At 45.7% G+C, this 26,775-nt stretch overlaps 1 protein-coding gene across 1 annotated transcript in view; it reads left to right on the forward strand.

Moving 5' to 3' along the window:
• The window catches only part of KCNU1 (potassium calcium-activated channel subfamily U member 1), a gene marked incomplete at its 5' end in the record, with an annotated part of 136,502 nt that overhangs the window by 100,265 nt on the left and 9,462 nt on the right, over positions 1-26,775 (forward strand). The window contains 5 exons of the mRNA XM_082680408.1: positions 8,673-8,769; positions 11,990-12,214; positions 13,726-13,912; positions 19,790-19,861; positions 22,855-22,994. Coding sequence (XP_082536534.1) covers positions 8,673-8,769; positions 11,990-12,214; positions 13,726-13,912; positions 19,790-19,861; positions 22,855-22,994 — 721 coding nt within the window. The remainder of the gene's footprint in view (positions 1-8,672; positions 8,770-11,989; positions 12,215-13,725; positions 13,913-19,789; positions 19,862-22,854; positions 22,995-26,775) is intronic.

The following is a 26,775-nucleotide window of genomic DNA, read 5'->3' on the forward strand; positions in this document are numbered from 1 at the left end:
ATAGTGGCTGTATCAATTTACATTCCCACAAACAGTGCAAGAGGGTTCCCTTTTCTCCACACCCTCTCCAGCATTTCTTGTTTGTAGATTCTTTGATGATGCCCATTCTGAGTGGTGTGAGATGACACCTCATTCCAGATGGTTTCTTGATGCAACAGACCTCAGCTTCAAGAAATCCAGAAATGAATGTCACCCATGTAGTCACACATACGAAAAGTCAAGTACTTGATGTGCTGCAGAAACTTAATCTCAGAGGCAAACAAGGCAGTATGAGCATCCTCCTCCTTTCCCGTTGTTCTCATTCATCTTTAATGTAAAGACCTAAAACACAGGGGACATCTCAGTAACAGTGCTCGAGACCTTCCTTCCCTCTCACCCTGTGACTCCTGTCTCCCACCTAAAAACCCCAACTCTTACCTTTCACCCCTAAAAACAGCCCAACTTTAATCACTTCTTCTTGTTAAAGAACACTAACCACAACCATTTCCCTCCCACCAGAGACCACTAATTCTAACTTTTCACCTTTAATCAAGGCAGGCCACTTTTTAAAAATAACCATCTTGTAACACATAGCAGGGGAGGAGGGCTCCGTGTCACAACTGATTCCAAGTGGCGTCCATCTCCATTCTCTCCGTTGCTGCTTGACAGGTCACGGGTGCTAAGGACAGTGCTGTAGCACCCAGAATGCCTTTATTCCATAGGCTTCCCTCCAGAGATGGCTTCCAGATGTGGGGAAGTTTTTAAAGTCTGTGGCCCTCGACACATCATTAGGTCCTTCCAGTGTTTCCAAAAATCTGTAATCACCAGCATACTAATAATTTGTCTCCATTTTGACCTTCAGCCCCAGGGATTTCAGAGACACTAAGGAATGTGGATAAGAAGACTTCACAAATAACACCCTTTTAACAGAAAAAAAAAAAAATTCCAGTATCCACGTATCCTGGAATTATGTCCTCTACACAGTTTGTGTACCTTTCGGTTTGATACCCTTCCCTCTCTTTCTCTTTCTCTCTCTCTCACACACACGCACACCCAGGCACTCATGCACACCCACACCTGTTAACATTCTGATGGATGCTATGTTTTCCCCTCCTAGTGTCTTTGGTGGGGGGGTATCCTTATTAGTAATTGTCAAGGCCAAGCCTCTCAACCCACCGCATAAGGAAAGCATTTTTGTCACCCTAATCTCTGACCCAGGCTCAATCCCTTAAAACCTTAGAAAGTATATCAATACAATGAAAAATGAACTAGTTTTCAGATATTTCAAATTCCTATCTCCCACTTCCGTTATCTCCCCACAAAAAGTAATAGTCCTTTGCCTGAAATTTGCTTTTGTCTCACGTAATGTGTTTTTTAAGATCAAAAGTATCGGAATAACTGACTTAATCGTTCATCTCCTAGTCCATTGAACAGGGAAGATTGTGTCCCATACTGTCTAAGGGAGGAAAATATTTTTCATTTAGATCAACTTCTATGTTCACTGTGTCGTTCGATATTTAGAAAGTGTTGGAAAGGGCACCTGAAAATACAACCTCATGCTGAAAAGACTGGCTGAGGAATTCTTTCCCAGGAGAGGTGAGGCTTGCCCTGTGCCCTGGGCTCCCCTGCCCAGGGCACAGACTCCAGCCTTTATTAAAGTCGCTGCTGCTCCAGGTATTGTCTCATTTGTCCTCACATTGTAGGAAATCCCAAATGCAATATCCACAAAATATCAATATAAAGGGATTTAAATGAGGGTCCATCTGCGGAATGGGTGAGGAAGAGGAAATTGTCCTTGTTTATCTTTCTCCTCCATCTCCCGTCTGGTAACAATTTTAAGTTCTTAGATGCCTACATGAATGCTTTCACAGAATACGCTCTGCAGAGAATCTGTCAGTTTACACCCATCAGAAATAAAGCAAAACTGAGCAGAGAGATGTCACGTGTGAGCTCAGATCTGGGTTTATCTAATGGAAACACCCTCCCCTTCTTGCCTTAACCTGGGCCAGGGCCATTCTGACCTCGGGTCTAACTTCTAAGGCAAGAGGGTGGAAAAAATGTCTTTGCGGAGATTTCAAATGGTAAACATGGAAAACAGAGGCCATGGATTTGATAGACTCCATCTGGAAAGCAGCATTTAAAGGCAAACAGAGCACCCTACTCACAGCTGATTTGGTTTACACTAGAACACAGTTTACATTCTCCTGTGTAGACTGAAATGAGATTACACTGAATACAATGATGTCCTGAAGTTTAACACCTCTCTTTTTTAAAATATTTTCAGATTTTTAAAAAATCATACCAACACTCTTTACCACTAAAGTCAATAATTCCTCAATAACTTAGGGAAGGTGTTGTATATGCCAGGAATTAGGAGACAGGAACAAGAGGGAATCTGGAAGATACAATTTGCTGGAAGCTTCTTGTCGTAAAACCTCCAGGGCTCCAGCCACCCAACTGTCTTTCCTTCCATTGAACATCAGCCAGAATTACCTATAAACGTGGAGGTGTGGAAGGTGTTCTGGGCACAGCGTTTCAAGGCTTTATTCTTCCTTCCCCCTTCTTCCTCTCTCTCTAGGAGCTTTTCAGATTATCAGGGAAAAGTATCCCCATTCTGGCCGTCGAGTGACCAGTGTTAGTCCTGAAGTCTCTTGTCCGGAACACCAGAGTCTTAAGCCACCCAGCAGAGTCGGTTATCCTAGCTGCCCCACAATGGGTTTCCTTTTTTTTTTTTTTTTAATTAATTTTTATTGGAGTATAGTTGATTTACAATGTTGTATTAGTTTCTGCTGTACAGCAAAGTGAGTCAATTATACATATACATATATCCACTCTTTTTTAGATTCTGTTCCTATATAGGCCATTTACAGAGTCCTGAGTAGAGTTCCTGTGCTATACAGTAGGTTCTTATTAGTTATCTGTGTTATATATAGTAGTGTGTATATGTCAATCCCAACCTCCCAGTTTATCCCTCCCACCCCCAGGTTTCTTATTCCCCTCCTTCCCTAAGGTTTCCCACATGACTACCAAGAGGGCTTGGAGCTTTGGAGATAACCAGCCTGCTGTCAACGTATGTCACGCCCCATGAGATTTTGTGGCAGGCTTTCTCACTTTTTACCCAGTAAAGGAGTCTCAGCAAGGAGATCTGGTCAAGCTGCGGGTGGGAGACGCAGAGCCTGGTGTTCCCTTTCCCCTTCTCATCAAAAAGGACGTGATCACAGAGCCTTTTTTTTGTGCTGTACGCGGGCCTCTCACTGCTGTGGCCTCTCCCGTTGCGGAGCACAGGCTCCGGATGCACAGGCTCAGCGGCCATGGCTCACGGGCCCAGCCGCTCCGCGGCATGTGGGATCTTCCCGGACCGGGGCAGAAACCCGTGTCCCCTGCATCGGCAGGCGGACCCCCAACCACTGCGCCACCAGGGAAGCCCCCACAGAGCCCTTTTTAACAGAGAAAGTGAGTTGTGCCCGTCACCCTCCTGAGCTCCTTCCCCAGTTGCTTAGTCTTGAGGCTTCTCAGCGCTCACAGGAGCCCTTTTCCACTTGCCCATGCCCAGGTTCCTAGGCGAATGGGCTGCAAAAAATAATCCACATTTTTACGCCTTATGTTTCCCTCCAAAGTAAAAATAATGCTTTGTAATGAGTAAGCGGCATCCGGTGAAACCCAGAAAAATGAAATCATAATATGACCATAAAGACTCATATTCTGAAGTTTGACTATAGCGTGTGTGTATGTGTATAGAGGTGTGTGTATATGTGTGTTATGTATATAGAGGTGTGTGTGTGTGTGTGTAAGTCTGAGAGAGAGGTGGGGGGAAGCAGAGATTATACAGCGTGCCCTCACATTCCTAAATTTTAGGTGATTTCCTCTTTCCCAGAACACAAAAGGTGGTAGTCAGAATTGACAATAAATGACTACTTCCAGGTTAAGTGTGAACTGCATAGCCTTGTCACTACCTGTGCCAAAGTCCCTGGGGAGAAGGCATTTGTAGCCTGCAAGATACAGAATCCTCAGCAGCACCAAAGGCATCCTGGGACTGAGAATTTTCCCTCCATTTTTGGCGGGAACTTGATGGCTGCTTTCAAGAGGCAGCGGCAAGGGATTTTTCCAAAGACTGGACCAAGAAGGGCACTGAAACTCCTGGAAACAAGCACACATCCCTCCTCTCCTCCCCAGCGCTCAGCCGAGGGACTTGTCCTTCTCTCTGTGCTAAGACTTGATGAAACATATTGTTTTTATTCACCTCAAGTCTGGAGCAAAAAATATATTGTTCTGCATCCAGGCCCGAAAACTCTCTCCTAAGAATTTACAAGCCACCTGTGGAGTTTTAAAGAGGTTTCAGATGGAATGGTCACGCGCCAGGGTTTCCTAACACATCCAAAAATGAGACCTGCAAGACAAAAAAAAAGGAACTGTCGGTGCTTTTAGAGCTTTCTAATGGATATTGTGAAAGGGAGGGTCCCATGCATTGACGGATCATTTTCAAGAATCATCTGAGTCAAGTCTGTTTGTTGGAGGAAATAAGGAAGCAGACTTACACTCTAGGAGATCACGCTTCCTGACCTGGCACTGATACCTACCCCCCACCTTCTTAATGGTGGTTTCCCTGCATGGCTGGATCTGTGTCTCATCGGGTGCCGCCATTGGAAACAAAAGGCACATGGTGCTTCATTTATATTTTCCTTTAACTGATAGGATTCATACAAGATAAGTTGCTATGGGCACAGGAGGAATAGAAGTTCTCTTCAGAATGGTTCCAGAAAACAGAGAGGAAAGGAGCCTGCCTTCCTTAGCTGAGCTATGTCCAAGCTTGTGCTCACAAGACATTTGCTTCATGAATATCAAAGCAGCCTGAAGAAGGCAGTTGTCAGCAAAGAAGGCTGGCGGCTTCCTTCACATATGGCTCTGCACATCCACAGGTCCTCCCCCAGCACACTCAGCCTCTCGGCTTCCAAAGGTGGAAGGCAAGACCTGACTGAGGACATTTCAGGGTCCGTTACCACCTCGGTTCTCCCAGGGAAGGTACCACACTTTGCTCGGACAGTAAGAAGCCTATCTTGTGACTAGTGAACCAACCCCACCATCACCCCAAGCATGTCCTGCTGAGGGCACTCTCTGATAACTCCCACCTTATTTCTCCCAGCCTGTCTTACACAGAAAGACCCCCTCACCCAAGAGGCTTCTCCCTGTGGTCAAGATGTGGCTCTTCTTCTTTGCCCTGAATGACCTGGATGGTGCCCTGTGGCTACCTTTCCCTCCAATAGAGTCAGCCTTTATGATACAATCCTTGTTTCCAAGTTCTAAGACTGCTAGTACTGCACATTCTCATAGATGATTTATTAGTCTCTCTAGGGGAGTATATTTCTGAAAGAATCATGTCATTTGCAAGGCATATGGCAGAAGGGAGCTTTAGTTAAGGGATGGTGAGCTGAATCGCATCAGGTTTTGCTTTAGCAAGGACACTGGATGGATGCCTTTATGATGAAGTGGGTCTCCTCCAGCCTTTTCTTTAATGCAGGTCTCCAGCAGGTGTTTCCTCTAAGGCATATCTGTTTTCCATAACATCAGAATGAAGAAAGATGTTTTCTGTGACATCTTGGCTACATAGATCATGCTTTTTATTATGATAGAAAAGTGTACAGTGATTTATTTGCTACTCTGGGTCAAGTTAAATGTGCTTGGGAGAAGATCATCTTCTATCTGCCAAAAGGGCCTTTCATCTCCAGACCAAGGACTCTTTATTCATTATGGGGGGTGGGCGCGGGGAAAGGAAGCATTAGAAGAAGTGGCAAAAGAGCTGAAGAAAGTGACCAGAAGAAAAGTAGGGGAAGTTATTGTAGACAGGGGCGCTGAGGGCAGAGAGCAGGAAGCCACCTCCTGAAGGTAGCTTGGGTATATTATATCAACACCTGAGGGACGGTGTCTAGGAAACTACGCATGGAGAGCAACAAGCTGCTATGAATGAGTAACACAGCCAATTCTCCAAATCCTGATAAAAATCAAAACCAGACTAGGGTCTTGGTGTGCTCCCTTTAACAAGCTTGGCATAAAGCCAACACCGTGGTCCTGTCTAGCCATCACCATTAAGAGAGCCTGTGTGGCTTTTAGGATGCTGAGTTGGGACTCATGACTTATGGATATTTAAACCACCAAAAGCTGTGAATTTGAATTAGCAAGATACCTCATTTTGGTCAAGCTGACCTTGAGGTTTAACTTTACAACATCTTCTGCCTAGGTAGACGACTAGAATCCACTAACTTTGCAGGTAGGTCTCCAATGGAGAGGAAAATAAGGGATTGCTCCTAGTCCTTGCCTGATCTCGTTAGCAGTTAGCCTCTCTACTTTTCTAAACCCTTCTCCAGTGCCTCAAGTCCCCCACCCCAGCTTCTCTGTCTGGGTCCTCTCTCTATCCCATTAGTTTAGGTCTGATGTTGATCTAAGTTTAAGTTCCTTTGTCTGAAAAAGCATGACATCAGATAGTAGTTTAGAAACTAACCTGGTTAAAGAGAGCAAAATACGTTGGAGCTGAGTCTTTGAACCAGGTGTTGAATAACAAGCTGTATTAATTAACAGGGAAAACCCCTAACCCTTCAGCACAAAGAACAATAGGTCGTATTAGTCCCAGGATGTATAGTAAAATCTCACAGGAGAATGCTGTCATAAGCTACTGGTTACCGGGACTGAACCTATAGTGTGACATAGTACGGTACATCAGAAAAGGCATTTCAAGGCGTAGTAACAGATGTTTTTAAGTAGTAAGTACCTAAGTAAATAGTAAAAGTTTTTGTGATCAAAGAAGTGTGCAAAAAACACTGGATTATACAAATTTTAAAGGATATCTCTTTTGCAAGACTTTTCAGAACCTTTGATATGCTAAACTGTGGGGTGAATTTCAAAGAGGGGATACTTCTCTAAAAATTTATTTGCTTACAGAAATCATTTCCTCGGGACTTCTCCAGCTGCTAATACTATGGAACGTGCATTTTGGAAAAGGTATTTGTATTAGGATAGGGCAGACTAATGCTGTGGGAGCAACCGTGAAACCTCAGTGGCTTAGCGCAACAACAGTGTCCTTCGTGTTCACGTTACATGCCCAGCGCAGGCCAAGGAGGCAGGGACTCGGCTCCACGCAGTCACTCATGTACTCAGGCTGGCCATTTCTGCAGCAGGTTGGGAGGGAGCCTGAAGAATCACGTGAGGGCTTCTCCCTACATCAGCCATCACTTCTCACATGTCATTGGCCAGAATGAATCATGTGGCCCCACCTAACCCACCCATCTGCTGAGGCAGGAAAGGAAAATTGGACATTGTGAGCACCAGTAATCTCAACCTCAGCATTATATTCAAGTGTCAGCTTTACAGTCTGTTAGCTCTTTGACTTTTATCCGTAAACTAAGGGGTGTTCTTTAAAGTCTCTGAAAGAGACAGAAATGCTCAGCAGATATTTCAGATGCTTCCCATGTTCCTCAGCCCTGTAAAGTGAGCAGGAGCCATGTGACTCATTCTGGCCAATGAAATGTGAGCCATGTGACTCGTTCTGGCCAATGAAATGTGAGCCATGTGACTCGTTCTGGCCAATGAAGTGTGAGCCATGTGATTCGTTCTGGCCAATGAAATGTGAGGTGCAATGACTTGTCGATTTGGGCCAAGGCAGTTAAATGCCTGGGCTCATCTCTCTCTCTTCTCTTGCCTTAATGACCAAGGGGGATGCATGTTCCAGGGGGTGTACCTTTAAGATGGTAGAGCCTCTGTCCCCCTAAGACTCTGAATGGCTGTGTAGAGCAGAGATACCTGCTCACCTCAGTAAAATACATAGTGTGGGTGAGAAATAACCTGTGTTGGGTTAAGCCCTTGAGATTTGAGGTTGTTTCTGCAGTCTATGCCTGGATTCTCTCGACTTGAACAGGTCCTTTCTAACCCAAACCTCTCTGTGATTCTTGAAGGGTTTCCTTTCTTCTCTCACAAGCACATATATATTCCTTGGGATGGGAGTGGGGTTTTTCAAAAGCTCCTCAAACCCTTTTGGTGGTTGAATACATGACATGACAAGCATTGTGCCTGATGGCAATGTAGGGTGATTACATGGACGGCTTTGCCGAGACTTAGACCAAGGTTTGAGCAAATTTTAGTCAAATGAAGGCTGGTGATGGAAGCTGTAAAGGATGCAAGCTGCATTTAATAAGTAAGGATGTTTCAAAAGAGACCCATAAGAAAAGATATGGAAAGGAGACGAGGAAAACAGGTTACGGAGAGAGGTTATACCACTCATGATTCGATCTCACGGCCTTTTAAGTTCTGTATTCAGGTGCGCAAAACACCTCTCATGATTTCTCCCAAGCAGCAGTAGCATCAGCACGGTAGCAAAATTAAGAGCAGAAGTGACCACCCTCAAGGCAGTTAGTCTAAGTTAGAAAGAGAGACTGGTGTGTCTGTTAAACATACACACACACATGTACACACACACGTACGCACACACACACAATTCTTGATGGCTTTTGCCCAAAGTGCTTAGTATGTCTTCAGCTGTGAAGACATTCAGACATGCATCTCTATTTGGGGGTCTCATAGACCCGAGGTCATCTTCCTTATGTTATTCTTCACTTCGGGTTTGAGGCTCCAGTGAGTTTGACATCATGCTTTGTTACACCAGAGCCCCAAGTGTTCCCAGGCTAACTTTCTACATTCTCCGTATCTAGGGCTTTTCTATACGAAATGGAGCGAGAGTCTGACCACCTCGATAGCAGTGGCATGTTTCACTGGTGCAAAGCCACCCCTTTGGACAAAATGATTCTGGTAGGTGATCTTGTACCAAATCTCAGGTAAAATAAAGCTCCTTTTAGGGTAGATGATGTCCTTCCACTAGTCATAAGCACCTGCCCTTTCTCTTTGTAAACGGTGAATTTTGAAGGAAAAACATACCTCATGAGCCACGTGAATGTACGCAGAATAACAGATGTGGCGTTTGACAAAGGCCATGTGGGTAATACGATGCCGGGATTTTAAATAATTAGATCAGATTCTTCAACTACTTTCCCCTCCTTTAATAGTTTAGCTGAGTCGGTTATTCAGAATAATGTTCTCCTGAAACTTTGCTGTTTTGCTAGTAAATCTAATTGATTTCAATGCACCAGGGGAACAGACTATTTACAAGAACTCTGTGGTCTTTCTTTTTTTAATTAAATAAAAATTCCCTTAATTAGTTTTTAAAGTTTGGATTTTCTATAGTATTTTTTCTTGAAGGTGGTTATACTTAAACACATTAGCAAAGGGTGTATCTCCAAAATGCTCAGTCCTCCCACCCCACACAGCATGAGGGAATCTTTATAGATGCTAGAATCCTGTCCTTGTCTCTGTCCTCTTAAGGAGACAGACTAATTCACCTCACTGAAATGCCAGCAGCCAAGATGCAAAAAGCCTTGCATATTATCCCAGGCTCTGATACCTGCATTATGGATCCCCATCTATTCTCATTTTCCAGAGTTGGAAACTCAAGGATGATCTCAGTGGTTTACCTTGCAAGCAGTAGCTGGTAAATTTAAGTAATAAAAGATGAGTTTTTTAATTAAAAATAAACTAATGAAAGATGTCTGCATGTTGTAAGAACCCTATATAATTTGTTCAACTGTGACTAATGGATAATTTTGTATTTTTCTTGCTTTCCAAAAGTAGTTTAGTTCACTTTTTTCTGTTAAACACACACACACACACACACACACACACAATTTTGTAGCTCAGTGCCAATGTCCTGACAGAATATGTTCCAATTTTTGTCAAAAGCATGATCAATCATTTGATCAGAAGTACAAAATTGTCAGAGCTGTCATATCAACTGGAAAACTGTTAGGGCTGCTGAAACTCCCCATTTTAGCAAGTATGTCTTATTCTGAATGAAACATCCGTTGAGCAGGAAGGCAAACATGTTTCTAGTGGGAGGGAAATCTTTAGAAAGGTTGGGAGGGGGTTGCAGATGGAAGCATCCAGGAGACCAAGAGATGGCAATAGCAGACATTTTCTTATACCCTATTTACTGAGCCCGCAGACAGGTTGCTGTGATAGAGCAACTCTATGTGGAATATAGTTCAGAACACCAGCTGAGTCTTCTGATATATTTAGAAGGGCTTCTAGTTTAAGAAATCCTAAGAGTTTTGAAACTGTGACTGTAGAGGAGAAATGTCCAGATTACAGAATTTGGACCAACTTTGAACTTGGTTTGGTTTGCAGAAAAGTCAAATGGAAGTTGTCGATTTGTTACTTGGAGCAAATAGTGCATCCTCCCCTTCCCCCCAAAAGCCACCATCTTTCTCAATTGGGAGACAGTTTTGTGCTGCAGTTCCTTGGAGAAATTGCCTCTCTAGCTGTGCCCATTAATTGCACTCTGCCATGTATCTCGTTCCTAATTGTTTAGGTCTACTAAAAAGAGCAATTTCTGGACTTCAGGCCTGTTACATTAAATACTGTTGGAGGCTTCATTATTCAAGTTAAAACTAATCGGATTAGCCAGAGACAATTATTCAATAGATTTGGTTAAGATTCATATCACTCTCTGGAAAGGCTCTCCAGACAAGTAGCTTCGTTTCCCACAGGGCCATTCCCTTTGGAATTTCCCAGTCTATGCTAATTGGACAAACTCTAATTGTTGAGATGTCAGATGTGACTTATTTATCCTGTTAGATTTCAACAGCCCCTGTTTCATAGAAGCTTGTCCTTTAACCCAGCAAAAAACTGGCGTAAGGATGAATGATACATCCCTTTGAAATATCCTGAATCTTCGTGTGCTCGGGAAGGTAGAACACACTCAAACAGGAAGTGCTTGTAAATATATTTAACAAGTTCTCTACCAGCTTCCAAGGGTCCTCCTCTGAAAATCTAGGAATTCAGTGAGATTCAGATTTGATTAAATAGTTACTGAACAACAGTTAAGGAGCTGAGCGCTGAACTTTCAATATATTATTTAATTTCCACAACAGAATTAACTTTTATTTATTTTTAAACCATTTAAACAAAGAAATTAGGGGTCAGTGAGGTTAACTAGTTTGTTTATGGTCATACGCTAATGACTACCAGAATACAAAATCAGTGCTTATTCTACCTATCCCAGCACCGTGAGAGTAAGACATTGACTCATTCCCTGAAATCAATCACAGAGACTTAAAATAAGTCTCCTACAGGACTATCATCCCTTTCTCTAAAGTTACACTTATTGTTTTTAGAAGTCTCTATGAATGTGGGGAAACCTTATCTAAATATCCGTCACGTATATTATTTTGTCTTCAACTTAAAAGTATAGGGGAGATGTTAAAAATTGGCCATGCTGATAAGAGTATGAGACATATTGAAATGTTTGGGATCAAATGGAACTTTTGTAACCTTCACATTAATTTTGTGCACTTTTCATGATAAATTTCCTCAACTCTGGAATCTATTGAATCTGGGCAGTATAGTAGGTGAGGCCATATGAAATTGCCAATATTCAACCATTTTTGACCCAGAAAAAAGGCAGTTTCATATGGTTCATGCTAATATGTATATTTTCATATGTATGAAAATTGGCTGAAAACTGCAGCATGTTGTACGGCTGGGGGTTTTTCAGGGCTCGCTAGAAGACAAGTTTAGAAATGGGATTTGGAATGTTTTCGTTTTTCAGTGAGTCGTCCTGTAGCACATACGAGGCTAAAAACATATAATGAAAATGAGAGCTGTTTTCCCCATTTGGTTCAATGATTTCATGATTTCAATGATGCCGATCTGAGTTTGCACTGAGGCGCTCCAGGCTAACAGAGAACTGGGAAAAGCGAACTAAGAAGGAACTCCCGGAAAAGATACATAGTTCAATTGTCCCATAGTGGATAAGTTCCATGCTTTTTATGAGTAATTTGCAAAATCCGATCATCCTTATGAAAGTGCTAGTGTGAATGTAAATACCAAGAAGAGTTGGGATGTGGGGACGAGCCCTCTTTAAAGGACTCTCATCTTGTTTCTAAAAATGACCAGACTCTGGCCTGCTTATACTTAGAATCGAACTGAGAAGTCAAAACATGAGTTTCGGAACCACATTGTAGCGTGTGTCTTTGGAGATGCCCACTCAACACTGATGGGGCTTCGGAATTTTGTAATGCCATTGAGAGCTAGCAGCTATACCCGTCAGGAGCTGAAGGACATTGTGTTCGTTGGGTCTCTGGATTACCTGCAGAGAGAATGGCGATTTCTCCGGAATTTTCCCCAGATATACATTCTGCCTGTAAGTGTCACAGTAAGGGATAGTGAATATTTATAATGATAATAATACTAACAGTACTAGGATTAATAATGATAATAATAATAATAAATCAGTAGTAGCTCGCAGTTATACCTGGTACCAGAAACTGTTCTAAGCATTTTGCACGTATTAACTCATTTAACCCTCCAAATAACCCCATGGTATAAATTTTAAAGATGCTGAACTTTAGGCACAGAGAGAGTAAGCAACCCGTCCAAGTTTACACGGCAGGTAAGTAGCAGGACTAGGATTTAAATCCAGACATATTTCATGTTTTATGTCACTAACCATGTTTATGGTCTGTATGTAATAGAGTTTCTTTGCATTTCTAAATCCGATTCTGACCTAATGGCTAAGCCTAAGCTGATACCAGCCAGCCTTTGTGCTCTAACTTTCTCATCTTTTCTGGAGACTCGCCTTTTATGGAACACATAATGCCACGTGGTCCTTGACAGATGTATGAAAAGGAGGAATTCTGAGGAATGGATCCATTATGCATATGTGGCATTGTGGTTGTAATTGTATTTGCTCTGAACCTTCACAGGGCTGTATCTCATTATATGCCACCATTTCCGTGGATTAATATATATATGCAGTGTGAAACGCACCAAAACTTTTGATTTTTCAAGAAATAATGCTAGCAACAGATTAGGAATATTCTTCAAAAACGGTTGTCTCAAGAAACAAATTGTATTTGTTTTTTTTTTAAATGTCACCATAAATGTCCCCGCACCACCGCTTACTTTAGTCCATAGCAAAGGAGGAAAGAAAATGACCAGGAGCCTCCAGATCCAGCTAGTGTTAGAAATCGCCAGTGTTAGCATCTCAGCCACCCGATGGTGGGACCAGCTCTATCCCTGTTTCTCCACCAAAGAAAAGAAGCAGCTGCCACTTTGCTAATTAATCCAGGGTACAAATGCAGTCACCTGCAAGCAAAACTGTGAGGACGCAGAATTGGCTTTTATTTATTTATTTATTTTTTTGCGGTACGCGGGCCTCTCACTGTTGTGGCCTCTCCCCTTGCGGAGCACAGGCTCCGGACGCGCAGGCTCAGCGGCCATGGCTCACGGGCCCAGCCGCTCCGCGGCATGTGGGATCCTCCCGGACCGGGGCACGAACCCGCGTCCCCTGCATCGGCAGGTGGACTCTCAACCACTGCGCCACCAGGGAGGCCCCAGAATTGGCTTTTAGATCTGGACCTTCTGTGATGTTTTTCCCTCACCACTGCTACCCTTACTCTGATTCTTTTCTTCCACTTGAGTCACCTCAGTGGGTTTAGGCTCCGCTCTCTCCACTCCACTTCGTCCCATCCAGACTTGCTCTCAGAAGGGATCTGCAAAATTTAGTCACGCTCAGATATTCATGAACGATAAGGATAAAAGTGTCAGATATCAAGTAACTAAGTCTTAAAACCAAGTCAGTGGAGGCTTTGGCTCAAAAACTTGCATCATCCACAAAAAGCCACCACCACGTACCCGGTTTTCTCTCAATAGGGATCTGCGCTCTATTCTGGGGACCTCCATGCAGTCAACATAGAGGAGTGTTCCATGTGTGCTGTCTTATCCTCCCCATCTAAGTCATGCAGCAGCCCGACCTTGGTGGACACGGAGCCTATCATGGCCACACTGAACATCAGATCACTTCGGATTAGCTGCTCAGCCCAGACACCCTCAGAGCCACGTAAGAACAATACCCTGACGGGAAGAGGCTAGAGAGAATGGGATCAGGAAGAATTAACTCCTCTCTGAAAAATTTTAATGATGGAGAGGAGGAGAGGTTGGGCCAAATGACCTATAAAATCCCGTCCAGCTCTGAGAATTCTGTACTAGAATTAGTGGACAGTTGAGTCCTTGGGAATCCTAGTCAAATGAAAAATGATGTCCATCTTCTAAATGGAATGCACATAACACTGTTTTTCTCCCATCTTAAAGAAGATCATGGAGTTGTAAGTGCTGTTATTGTTATGAATCAGATATCAGTGAGCATAGCCATTGGTATTTTATTATCATTAACAACAGGTGTTATTATTGTTAATCGGCTCTCATTGGGTCCTATAGGTGTTCAAGTTACTATTCTTAGTTTTGTGATTGAGAGGTTGAAGCACACATTCTACCACACTATTTGTGGACTAGACTACAAAAATTCTAGTCCAGTCTTCGGTGGGTGAACTTTGGTGGGTGAGCCAGCTACTTCACAGACCCTCACTAAACAACCAAACACCGCTCAGCACCCAGGATTTCAGGGGTTCTTGCAAATAAATAAATAATAATAATAGCAAAGCACTTCCTGAATATCAAAGGGCATTGAAAATCCCGACTGAGGAAGTGTGAGCCATATTCTGCTGAGCTAATCTGAAGATGTATAAAAACGCCTCTGTGTTCTGCATGTCAGTCCTTAGCAATTAGGGTCACTCAGATTTACACAAGATTTGTGTGTGGGTTGAGTGTGTGTGTGTGTGTGTGTGTGTTTGCATCATGCTTGCAACTTTCTAAAATTAGACAGAAAAGTATTCACTGTGTAGGCAGTATCATCAATGTAGAAATGAAAAATGCCCGCTGGGTAAAAGCAGAGGGTAAGCTGACAACACCGTGTCGTAAGCCACCTAGCTAATCATTGGGTGACTTGTCCTTCCTATTATCATTTTTTAAAATCTCACATCCTATATAGGCTAAAAAGATATAAACCTATGATTTTTTTTTTTTGCGGTCCACGGGCCTCTCACTGTTGTGGCCTCTCCCATTGCAGAGCACAGGCTCCGGACGCACAGGCTCAGCGGCCATGGCTCACGGGCCAAGCCGCTATGCGGCATGTGGGATCTTCCCGGACGGGGGCACGAACCCGTGTCCCCTGCATCGGCAGGTGGACTCTCAACCACTGCACCACCAGGGAAGCCCTAAACCTATGATTTTAATTCTGGTTTCTTTTATATCTGGTGATTCCCATCCTTTCACTTATTCATTTATTCATTCAACAAGAATACACTGATTTTGTATGTGTCACATACTCTGCTAAACTGACAGGACTGGTAGGAGGAAATACAGGAGAGAGGGGAAAAGGGTTGGGAAGAAGGAAGAGAAAATGAAAGAATGTCACAGTATTTGAGTCATCATGCAGTGTGAGTAGGTGCTCTCCCCAACGGCAAAAGGGAAAGTTTAGGGAAGAACATATTGTGTAGACCTGGCACCTTTCCTTGTGTGGATGTCATCGTACCCATTTGTGTGACAGGAAATAGAGGTCCAGACAGGCTCTCCTGTGCTACCTAACACAGGAAGCAGCAGTAAAGTTACATTCTGAGCACATAGGAATAGCCAAGGACTGTCACTCAGAAACCTCACCCATTACTCCGGCATCACAGGAATCTACCTGGAGTTTGCATGTGGAAATTCCCAACCCTCAGGGAAGCCTGTTTGGTTCTCTTAACCATTCTTCCTATCTCATACTAATACTCCTCTTGCAGCATACCAAGCAGGTGGCAATGGGAATGCCCCCCTCCAAGAATTATCAGTATAAAGGATTGTGAAATTCTGCCAGGAGGGAGAAAACATCTTCCACGCTGAGCAATTTTCTGTCCCTTCTTCAGAGACAGTGGTTCTCAGCCAGGGGCGGTTTTGACCCCAGAGGTTGTCTGACAATGTCCGGAGACAGCCTTGGTTGTCACAACTTGGCGGGATGCTATTGGCATCTAGTGGGTAGAAGTCAGAGATGCTGCTAATATCCTACAGTGCACAGGTGCCATATGTCAATAGGACCAAAATTGAGAGCTGTCACTCTGACATATCTGCTGAGCCTTTTGTGGGCTCAGCGGGTTCTCCCACATCTTCACGGTCATGACAAGGTTACACGTAGAATCCTTCTAGGACCACCAAGGCTGTTCCATACAGTGGTTCACCCAGGGACGTTGGAGGTGGGGGGACAGCAAGAAGGAGGACTCTCCAAAGGACCAGGCCTCCTGGACATCCCCACGGAAAACTTAAGGTTTCTCACTGATGCTCTAATTACTGCCCTGTCACGTCACAAGGACAGGTTGGCAAACCTAGGTACTGAACTAAATAATCTGTGGCATAATCTAAACATATAACAGTAATTAAGTCTGACAACTTAATATGCTCTTGAAATTTAAATGTACAGTAGTAACCTACAATTAAGCAATCTTTTGCTTAATAATAGCACCCTGCCAGCCTGGAAGAATTTCAGGTATAATACTGTGTACTACTAGGTAGCAAAAATATTGACATTAGTAAAATGTACCCAGGCTATGATCTGACACATATTCAAATTAACCGTTGCTCTACCAGAAAAGATGGAGTTAAGGCGGAAATTCTGTCGCTGTCCTCCAGCCAGTGTCAGAGCAGATATTTATGCAGTTACATCAGCTGATGTGAACCTGTCGCTATCCAATAAGAACATTTGACTCTGAAAGTCAGGATATTCCAAGCCCGTTATTAGAGGGAACTGAAATCAGAAAGTGCAGCTCAAAGGAGAATTTTCCCCTTTGAGGGAAACTGATCTCAATATTTTATTGAAATTGTCAACCAAACCTTATGTATTTTAATATATATAAAGGGAATGGGCATGGGCTTTGAACTTGGTGCCAATTTGGGTGTGAAAACCCATCCATCCTTTACAAACCATGTAGCCTTGGGCAAAGCATGTAGACCCTGAGGCAGTTTCGTCATCTTCAAAGGTGATCTAACTCGACTTAACTCACAGGTTTGAGGGCACGGTGGTGTCATTCTTACCTCCCAGCTCGCAGCAGCCCGAGGGATCTTTTACAAATATTTATTGGAAAATGGCAGTTTCCTCCTTTAGACCCTGTAATGGTGACTCATGACAATTGCAGGAAGATCATGTAGGGTCTTGCAGGCCAGTAGGGAGCCTGAACTTCCTCCTTCGGTCTGTTTATACTGGCTCTTTCCTGCCTTAAGTTCCTTATCCCATTCCCTCTGTCTGGATGGCTTTTGCTCATCGCTCAGGATGACATTCCAATGTCAGAGAAGCCTCTTCAAACTCTATCTAAGGTCACCTCCCCAGGTCACTCACTAGCCCCTAAAAGTTGGGTTTTTTCACAGTACTCATCACTGTCTGAAAACATTTTGTATTTGCAACATATGTTATGTAACCGGGGCAGGGACTGTTCATAGTCCTAGTCTGGAGTCGATACTCTTTAAAGATGTGTAGAGGGAGGATAGCAAGGAAGGAAACGAGAATGGGAAGAAGGAAGGAAGGAAAGGTACCTAAAGCAGATAAGCATCTTGCACGTTTCTGAGAATAAAGTAGAATCTCGTTTCCCCCAAGTCTCCTGCGTTATGAAAATCCCAGAAGTTTGTTCAGGAAAAACAGCTGAAGGTATTCAGATCCCATCATCAGTAAGATTTCCCAGTGAGTTTGGAGATGTGGTCTCTAGCCACCACGCAAACCCTCCTCTTCAATAGATGCGTGGAGGAGGTTAGCCCCCGGGGCCTCTGTTTCCTCACCTGAAGCTAAAGGGTTTTGCTAAAGTCCTAAGGCCATTTCTAGTTCTAACTGTAAGCTACACGTGTTGGGCTCCTCCTGTGGCGCTTCCGTGTTTACCCTGAATCTACCTGGAAGCATGACTCAGAATTTTAGTGGCAATCGGAAATGTATTCAGCTCTACTCTGCGTGAACAAGAAGTGGCACTTTTATGGAAAGTTTCTTGGGGAGATGGGAGAGGTGATAAATACAGGAAGGCGCCTACAAACGCACCTTCAAGTTGAAAACGTCCAAAGATGCGAACGTGCATCTGGTTCCAGCAAGGAGCCAGATCCCGTGCCATCCGCGTCAGGCGTGAGGGAAATGGCAGCTCGCCCTCCGTCTCCTATTGCTGACGATCCTTCAGCTCTACCATCTCCCACCTCCTCTCTCTCCTCCTGTCAGTCGCTCTTCTTGCCTGTTCACTCGATGCCAGCCCCTGTGTGCCAGCTTTTGTACTGTACTACTGTACTTTTCAAGGTACTGTACTGGAAGATAAAAAAGGATTTCTTTATTTTCTGTGTTTTTTTATGTATTATCTGTGTGAAAAGTATTATAAACCTACTACAGTACGGTACTATATAGCTGATTGCGTTAGCTGCGTACCTAGGCTAACTTTGTTGGACTTAACGAACAAATTGGACTTACGAACATGCTCTCGGAATGAAACTTGCCTGTATGTAGGGAACTTACTACATTGTAGAGCATAGAATTCTCTCTGGGAACAAAACCTCCCTTTGGATCTCCTCTTTCCCCCGTCCCCATCTCAGTGGCCAGTTTCCCCACCCCCGTCCCTTTGTCTGTCTCTCAGGCTGTCTGTCTGACCCACTCGCTCATCTCACCCACCCTCCCCTACCACTTACCTGGCTTGGGAAACAAAAGACCCTCCACATATTTCACCTTCTTCAAGGCAGCAGAGAATCTGAATGACAAGCAGAATGTTAACTTTCACAGTATTATTTCCCTGTTACATACATAGAATTCTCAGAAAAGTTCAAGATAGGTAACCAGTAGTTTTAAAGCATAACTTTTGATGAGATCATCATGTGTTTGGTTTGGTTTGGTTGTTTTTTTTTTCATCAGGATCCTAGTTTCCTCTTTCTCTTTTCCCTTTTCTTTCTTTACCTTTTCTGGGGGTGTTTAACTTGGAGACCAAAACTCTGGGGTCATCCTTGTTTTTGAACAGGTTCAAAACAGGTTTTGGACAGGTTTCCTCACCTGTCCGCGCATGCTAGGGCTGTGTTCCAGACCAGAGCCGGGCATGGAATCTCTTTGGGATTCGAGGCTCACAGAGGGAGATGAAGGGCCTCACCTCCTAAGGCAGGAGCTGAATGTGAAGACAGAGGCCCCATGACCTCCCACCCCAGTCTTTAAGGAACTCCCAAGACATTAGGGGTTGGGGAGGCCAGCCAGAGTTGGGAGGCAGAGACAATCTTGCTGAAGAAGAAAGAGACCCTCAGCCCAGAGAGGATCTCCAAGAGGCAGAAGCACCAGGAGCCAGTAATCCAGTCGCTGTGCCTCCACAGGCTCTCCTGGGGCAGCACCTCCTGTTTATTCAGTTTCCTGAAGGTTCTACAAGCAAGTGCATGTAGTTTGAGGCACTGCCTGCCTGAGCCGTCACCCGGCACTCCCAGTCGGTAGACAACAATTGGATGTAACTTAGGCTGCCGATAAGCAACTACAGGGAGAACGTCACCCTTTTTGTAATTCACTTGAGGTCCCATTTAGAAAACATCCTACACACACACACACACACACACACACACACACACACACACACACACACACACACACACACACACACACACACACACACACACACACCACACACCACACACACACCACACACACCACACACACCACACACACACCAAACTTCTGGAAGGGAGAGGCTGAGGCCATTTTTTTTCTAAATATAGAGAAATATTTGGGATGTGGGCGTGAGAGTCACTTTGCTAAGATAAAGCCTCAAGCGCCACGGTGTGCTTCCGCGTCCGTGTCTGTGTCGCAGCCACTTCGTTTGCATCTGTCCATCTCATCCCTCCCTGTTGCTGTCTGTGTCTACAGGGTGTACTCGGTGCTTCAGTGACAATCCCGGGAAGTCAAAGTACCGAAGGATCCCCATCCTCACTGAACTGAGTAAGTTGTGTTTCCAGGACAGAATTCAAGGGAGGAGTCTTTGTATCTGTATTTGATGTCCCAAGGGTGTCTTTAGGATCCACAGTCAAAGGACTGAGGACCAGGATGGGGCCCAGAGACCATTATGTGTTTGACTGGCTGTTATATTGGGCTTTTACCTGTTTGGTGACGTTGACATCCTCCAGCAGAGCCTGTCATATCTGGGTGTCAGGGTGCAGGAGTAGCTCCCGCCTTCTCCCTTCTTCCAGGGGAGGGGACGTGGATTTGAAAACTGCAAGAAAGGCTCTCCCTAAACCAACTTCTCTACCCGTCAGACGTCTTCCTCTCCTGTGGTGCTACCACAGCAGGCACTAGAGTGAGGCAGGTGAGGCCCCCAGGGTGTAGACTTTAAGGAAAGGCTCACTCTTGGGGTCTTTAAATTTTGTGTCCCTTGTGTCTTCTTAATCCAAGCCCTGAGCGGTGCTCTTCTAAAATGGAAATACTCCATGCAGAAATAACAGGATGAGCTGTTATCTCTCATCAGCACCTTATGGAAAACGCACGTATATGAAACTTTCCTAGACGTGAGGAGCCCTGGGGGCAGCAAGAAGGGCAGGGAAGGCAGGTGCCTGTGTGCATTGTTTGTGATTCACCAGGGTAGACACTGGGATTTAATACTGATTATAGTTGGTGAGCAAAAGGGAAGTTACCAAAGAGGGGGTGGTACCTTTAACACACTTTGGACCAACTCAAAGATGATCTCTAAAAGCTGCTCCTGGGTGTGAGATTCGACTCGATTCCACAGTGTAGCAGACATTTTAGTGGGATTTTTATGATTCAGCATGTGTAAGCTGAGGGAGATTTATACCCAGCTAGATGAGCAGGCCTCATAGTCCCAGAAATGAAGCAGGCAGACAGAGAGAGGAGCCAGTAGGTGACACCACCAGATGATTCGGGAGTGGCAGTGCAGCAGGTGGGCAACAGTCTAGCCACCCTGGGTCCCAGAACTGCAGCTCTCCAAATCCATCTTTGAAGATCTCAGATCCCTTGAGCCTGGCTTGTACCTGGCAGCCTATCTGTAACCACCCTAAAGCTGATGGCTGCAGTTCTTACTTATATTTCATTTTTATTTTGCTACCCTTCTGAGCCGTCTCTGACTCTGAGGTGTATATACACAGAGGGCGTTCATCAGAAGACTGTCATGTAAGTTAGAGTGGTCAGGGGGGACCAGCCAGCTTCTCACTGGCCTCAGAAATGCATCTGGTCACTCTCCAGGGACGTACAGCTTTGTTCAAGGAAAGACTTTCTGGCACCAGGCAGCGCCTGTCTAATTAGCCTAACAAATCACCTGCCAGCTCACTCAGTTTCCGTTCTTCGGCCAGCAAGGAAGGGCCACAGTGACATGAGAGCTGCAGGTCTGATGGCCAGCACTTTGGTCCAGAGTGTACAGTGGCCTGCAGGAAAATGTCTGGGGTTGCTGAGGCCACTGGTTTAGGATGACACAGCAAGATCTGGACAAAGGCTCCTGGGGTGTGCGTGTGTGTGTGCGCGCGCGTGAATGTGTGTGTGTGTGTGGAGGGTTGGCAGTGCAAGAAGAGATATGTATGTGCACGTAGGAAATGTGGGTTGATACTGGTCATACCTCCTTCATCTTTTATAAAGATGCGTAGTTCTTGGAAGAAAATGATTCCTTAATACCAGCAGTCTATCACTTCCCCCAAATGTACTAAGGAATAATTTTAAGAATTGGAGACTAATGCGGTCTTAGTTAGGAGCGTACTCTGAGTTGTATGTCCAGTAGATTTGCTTGGATCTGTAATATGACGGTCAAGAAGTTTGAAGGGTCTAAGACTTAAGGCTGCTTGCAAACTAACAGGTTCATCTGCCCAGTTTCACGGATGTGGACAGAAGATGAGAGACCACTGGGTCAGAGACGATGAACAGTTTATTACTCACGTCAATAGCAGTAGCCAGAGAATCATCACTTTTGTGCTGGCTTCCCAAGCCCTCGTTCCCACAGGAGAACATGAAAAGGTCCAGGTGATACCTGGACCCACCATGAATTGCTTTCTAAGAGAGGAACCCTGAGCTTCGGGAACCAGCATCTTTTATAATGGGCAGTAAGCATGCCTTCCCTTTGCTCTGGTAGGAGAGATCACTATCTTCCAATGCTATTCTCTATACAAACATTTTTGAAGCAGTAATCTTGGAACAAAGGCAAGCAGCGCCTCTGCTGCCCGCATAGAAATGACCGATTTCACTGACTACAGAGGCTGCCTACAGGGGGTCTGAGTTGCAGCCTGGTGCCAGCATAGGTTTGCTAATGGATAACTTGGCCACTGCTGCACAGGTCTGATTAGGATGATTCTTGAAGCCCTTGCTGCTTAAAGTGTAGTCCATGAATCAGCAGCAGGAGCATCTGCGAGCTTGTTGGACGCGCAGACTCTCAGGCCCCACCTTAGACCCAGTGGATCAGAATCTAGATTATTACAAGATCCCCAGTTGATTCACAGGCACGTTAAATTTTGAGAGGCACCGATTAACCCGTTCTGGGCCCAGATAACTCTAAGGACCCAAGTGAATACCACGCCATCTATGACATAGTGTGTGGAGAGAAAGACAATAACGGGGGTGAGCAGATGTTCCTATTTATGTCTCTTGTCCCTGTGCGATTATGTAAAGTGTCCCCTTTTTCTTCCAGAAGTGTCCTGTCTTGAAAGTTAAATTATTAAGGGTGACATTCAGAACACTTGCTTGGAGAAACTGAGCCTGAGGTACAAGGATATCTCCTTGATGATGAAGGTCCCCAAGCGGGCTTCCCATCTCCAGGGGATGAAGATATTAATACTTGGAAAGAAAAAACTATAGACTGCAGTTGAGGCAGGTCCCACTTTGACCCTAAAGTAGGCATCACATCCTTTGAGCGATGGTCCCTCCTTGGCCTGCCTGGTCCGGAAGTCCTGTATCCTTCATCTTGTCTGCCTGCCTTTCCTTTTTGCCTCTTTCACTTGCAGAAAATCCTTCCAACATGCACTTTATTGAACAACTCGGCGGGATGGAAGGAGACCTCTCGGGAATGAGCCTGCACCTCAGCACGTCCTTTGCCACCGGCACTGTCTTTTCCGGCAGCTTCTTGGATTCCCTCCTGGCCACGGTAGGTGCGCTGAAGCCAAGGGGCCCCACAACCAAGCCCCTGCCGCGGGGAGAGTGCGTGGCTCAGGACTCGGGCGGATGGTGCTAACTAACGCCTCGCAATTCTGCGTGCTTGTTGATTTTCCAGAAAAGCTCGTCCACGCACATAATTTCACCTTTGCTCATGACTACCTGGCAAGGGAAGCCAAATGCTCACATTTTTAAAATTTTTAAAATTAAAAACGTGAAGCCCTTAGAGCCAGAACACTCAATACGGGAGGAATGAGCACATCCACAGAACCCACCCTTCAGCTTCAAGTGCCTCTTGGCTGACCAGGCTCTTTGGCGTCAGAGCTTGGGCAGTGATCCTGCTTTCTCTTCTCTCTAAAATATCCCCAAGCTATACAGAAATTGTCCATGAAAGGATACGGGGTTCAAGGAAAGGGCTTTGTTTCTTTGGCCTTTGGTGGTGTGAGTTTTATTCAGAGCTGAGTCCAGTCTCCCTCCATGTTGCCCCTCTTGTGAGATGCATTTTTTTTTTTTTTTTTTTTTTTTTTTTTGGCGGTACGTGGGCCTCTCACCATTGTGGCCTCTTCCGTTGCAGAGCACAGGCTCTGGACGTGCAGGCTCAGCGGCCATGGCTCACCTGCCCAGCCGCTCCGCGGCATGTGGGATCTTCCCAGACCGGGGCACGAACCTGCGTCCCCTGCATCGGCAGGCGGACTCTCAACCACTGCGCCACCAGGGAAGCCCCTGGGATGCATTTTTGACTGCACGGTCATTCTTTCCCTGAGCAGTTCCCTTGCATGGATTGCAGGATTTCCATGAGTAGAATTTATTCATTGCACAATGCCTGTTGAACACCTTGTAGGGTGCTGTCCTAGGTGCTGAGGACACAGCAGTGATGAAACAGACCAGTCTCTGCCCATGTGGAGCTCATGCCCATGGAGGAGGTTGATACACACATGATAAGTATTATGTCAGATAGATAGAAGGGCCACGGTGATGTGAGATAGGACGTGTAGGGTTTGCGGAAGGAGTTGAAAGTTCAATAAGGCAGCCTAGGAAGGCAGCCGTGAGGAGGCGGTATGTGAGTCAAGTCCTGGGAACAGGAGAGCACGTGCCTTTCTGATCTTTGGGGAAGAAACATTCCAGGCAGAGGGAAGGTCAGGTGGGAGCATTCCCAGGGTGTTCAAGGAATTTAACTAAACCTTAGGAAATCTGTGCGTAGCCATTTGTGAATGGCTGCAAGAACTCCTGCAGGGGAAATGCTTGTAACCCACTCCTTCACAGATGCCTCCTACCCAGATGTTCCAAGAGAAGGGCTGCAAAGAGGCTGAACATCTGTGCACAGATGCTGACACAGCACAAGGCTCTGAGCACAGTTTGCTAGATTGGCTGCCCTCTGGAATTCCGCACAGAAGAGGCATCGTTCCTGAATCGTATAAGTGCCTCAGAAGCGCAGTTTGCATTTTAGGGGAGCGTGGTCAGGGCACGTGCCTCGCCCTTATGGCATCAGTGGATTATGTTGCCCGGCTCGGCTCTGTCTCCCTAAGCCTTTCGGGGGAGGCTCCTCATAAACGCCGCTGAGCTCTCAGAGAGGTCATACCGTGTCCGTGATCGTTTAACATTAAACAGGCTGGCAGACTACGAATTTCCTAAATTAAGCGGGATTCAGCCTTGACTGAGCCAGACAGAGAGTCAGCGAGGGAAGTCGAGTCAGGTCACTTTCCCAGGAAGGTAGCTCCGTCAGGGAAAGGATTTTAAAACCCTGCCTGTCGTGAATACTTCAGTTACTCTGCCCATATTTAGGGACTGGAGCGTCAGGCAAGGAGGTGACCTGGTGAACTGGATCTGTCTGCAGGACACATTTTAGAAGGGTTTAAGGCCCCCGTTCCCTTCAGAGATCCCTAGACAGCAGGCAGCATTGTGACTTAAACTCCAGCCTCGGTTAAACTCCACTGGCCCACACAGGTAGGAGCAAAGTCACAGACTCAGTTTCGACTTAGTGGGAGGAGCAGGCTGGGCCGTGAGGACCGAGAGAGTGTCCAGCAATATGCACGTCCCATGAGCCAGCACGGGGAACACGAACTTGGTGATGAGTCTTCTCAACACTCACCTCTTTGAGGAGCGCCCCTTCCTCCCAGGCTGCCTTCAGCCGTTGTGTCTCATTCTGCTGGAACATGAAATTAGCTGTGTAACAATTCAGGAGTCTATTCTGAGGCCCCATGGTGAAGTCTGTGGGAGAGAGAGAAAGCCACATATGGTGGCCTGGGATGGGGGACAGTCACATGAGGTCACAAGCCGCATTGGGCCCTCAGCCTGCCCTTGGGGACTCCTGGGAAGTGCCTGGCTTTGGACTGGCACTTGGTCGTCTGACGAGGCCGTGAGGACGGCAGTGGAGCTTCAGGGTACGAGGCATCCTGAAGTCAAGGGGGCTGAACTTCTTAATCTCTACCTAGTGGCTCCTGCCCCAGCTCTCAAATCCTTGATGACGAATGGCTCAGCAAAACGAACACACTTTAACACTGTTTGGAGCTCCAACTGCAAATCTCTGGCCCTGAGGAGCTGAATTAGACCCTTGAAAATGCTCAGGGGATGCTGCCCACTTGTTTCCCTCCCCCGGACCTGGTACTACTGGCTCCACTTGGCTTCTCAGGACGGGGGTGACTCTCTGTCATATCAGCCACACAGAAAGAAAGAGCCCAAGGGTCAGGGCTGAGCCTCCAGTTTCGTTGTGTCTGCTCATCCGAGGACAGTTTGGTCTTGGCTGGCCTCCTGACCTTCCACCTGCTCACTGGCGGTGAGAGCAGTAGCCTCTGCGAAGAAGAGAACATTTATATCCTCTTGCACTGAAACCATCTGAGGCCACTGTCGTGGCCCTACAGTGTGTGTCCAGCCACTTCATTCTCCATACGTATTGGAGCGTGTCCTGTGCAGGCTTGCGGGAGGAGGGCCAAGGTCCCGATCTCCCCATAAAGTTAGGGTGGCAGTCACGGGCCCTGGGTCATCACTCCCTCCATCACATGCCCACGGCAGACACCAATGACACTCACGGGTCTCTTCCTCCGCATCACACCTGCGAGTCTTTACCAGCACAGACCTTGAGGTGGCATCTTCCAACGGTTTCATTGTTGAGATAATAATCAGAGCAATATCTGGGGTAAGAACAATGGTAACATCATCTCTCAGGCACTTACTTAAGGTCTTTGCTGAATGCGTTACCTGCAGTTTAATTCTCCCGTCAACGTAACCAAGAGGATACAGTTGCTAGCCTTGTTTTCCAGATCAAGACTCTGAAGCCTAGAGGGGTGACTAATGTGCCAAAGGTCACAGCACTTACAGATGACAAGTTGGTTTTCAGACCCAAATTCCTAAGGTTCCAGAGACAGACCAAATCCATTACGACCAATTCCACTGCCTCTCCAGAAGGCTCTTTCTGTGATTACGAGTGTCCTTTCAATACACTGAGGTTGAAGTTCTACTTGAAGGAATCCGCCTCCCGGGGTGCTCCAGAGTCCCTGAGGGATGAGCAGGGAGGAGAAGACCAGGGTGCACCCACCCTCCCCAGTGCCCGCCCACCCCTTCCCCCCAGTCAGAACTACTCTACTCTCATCTGGGTCTCATACGAGGCTCCTGCATGAGACTTGATTCAAAGAAGGACTTCTGTTGTCGAGAAGACTAAAAACCACTGCCTAGAAGTTAGAGAATCTGGCCAACAGAGAGGCATAAAGTAAGAGAGCCAGATTCCTGTTCTCTGTCTTCCGAGTCAAGTCTCCAGCTCCTGGTTGGGAGTCTTGTCC

This window comes from Grampus griseus, assembly GCF_964374135.1.
Source record: "Grampus griseus genome assembly, chromosome: 21".
NCBI classification, from domain to species: domain Eukaryota; kingdom Metazoa; phylum Chordata; class Mammalia; order Artiodactyla; family Delphinidae; genus Grampus; species Grampus griseus.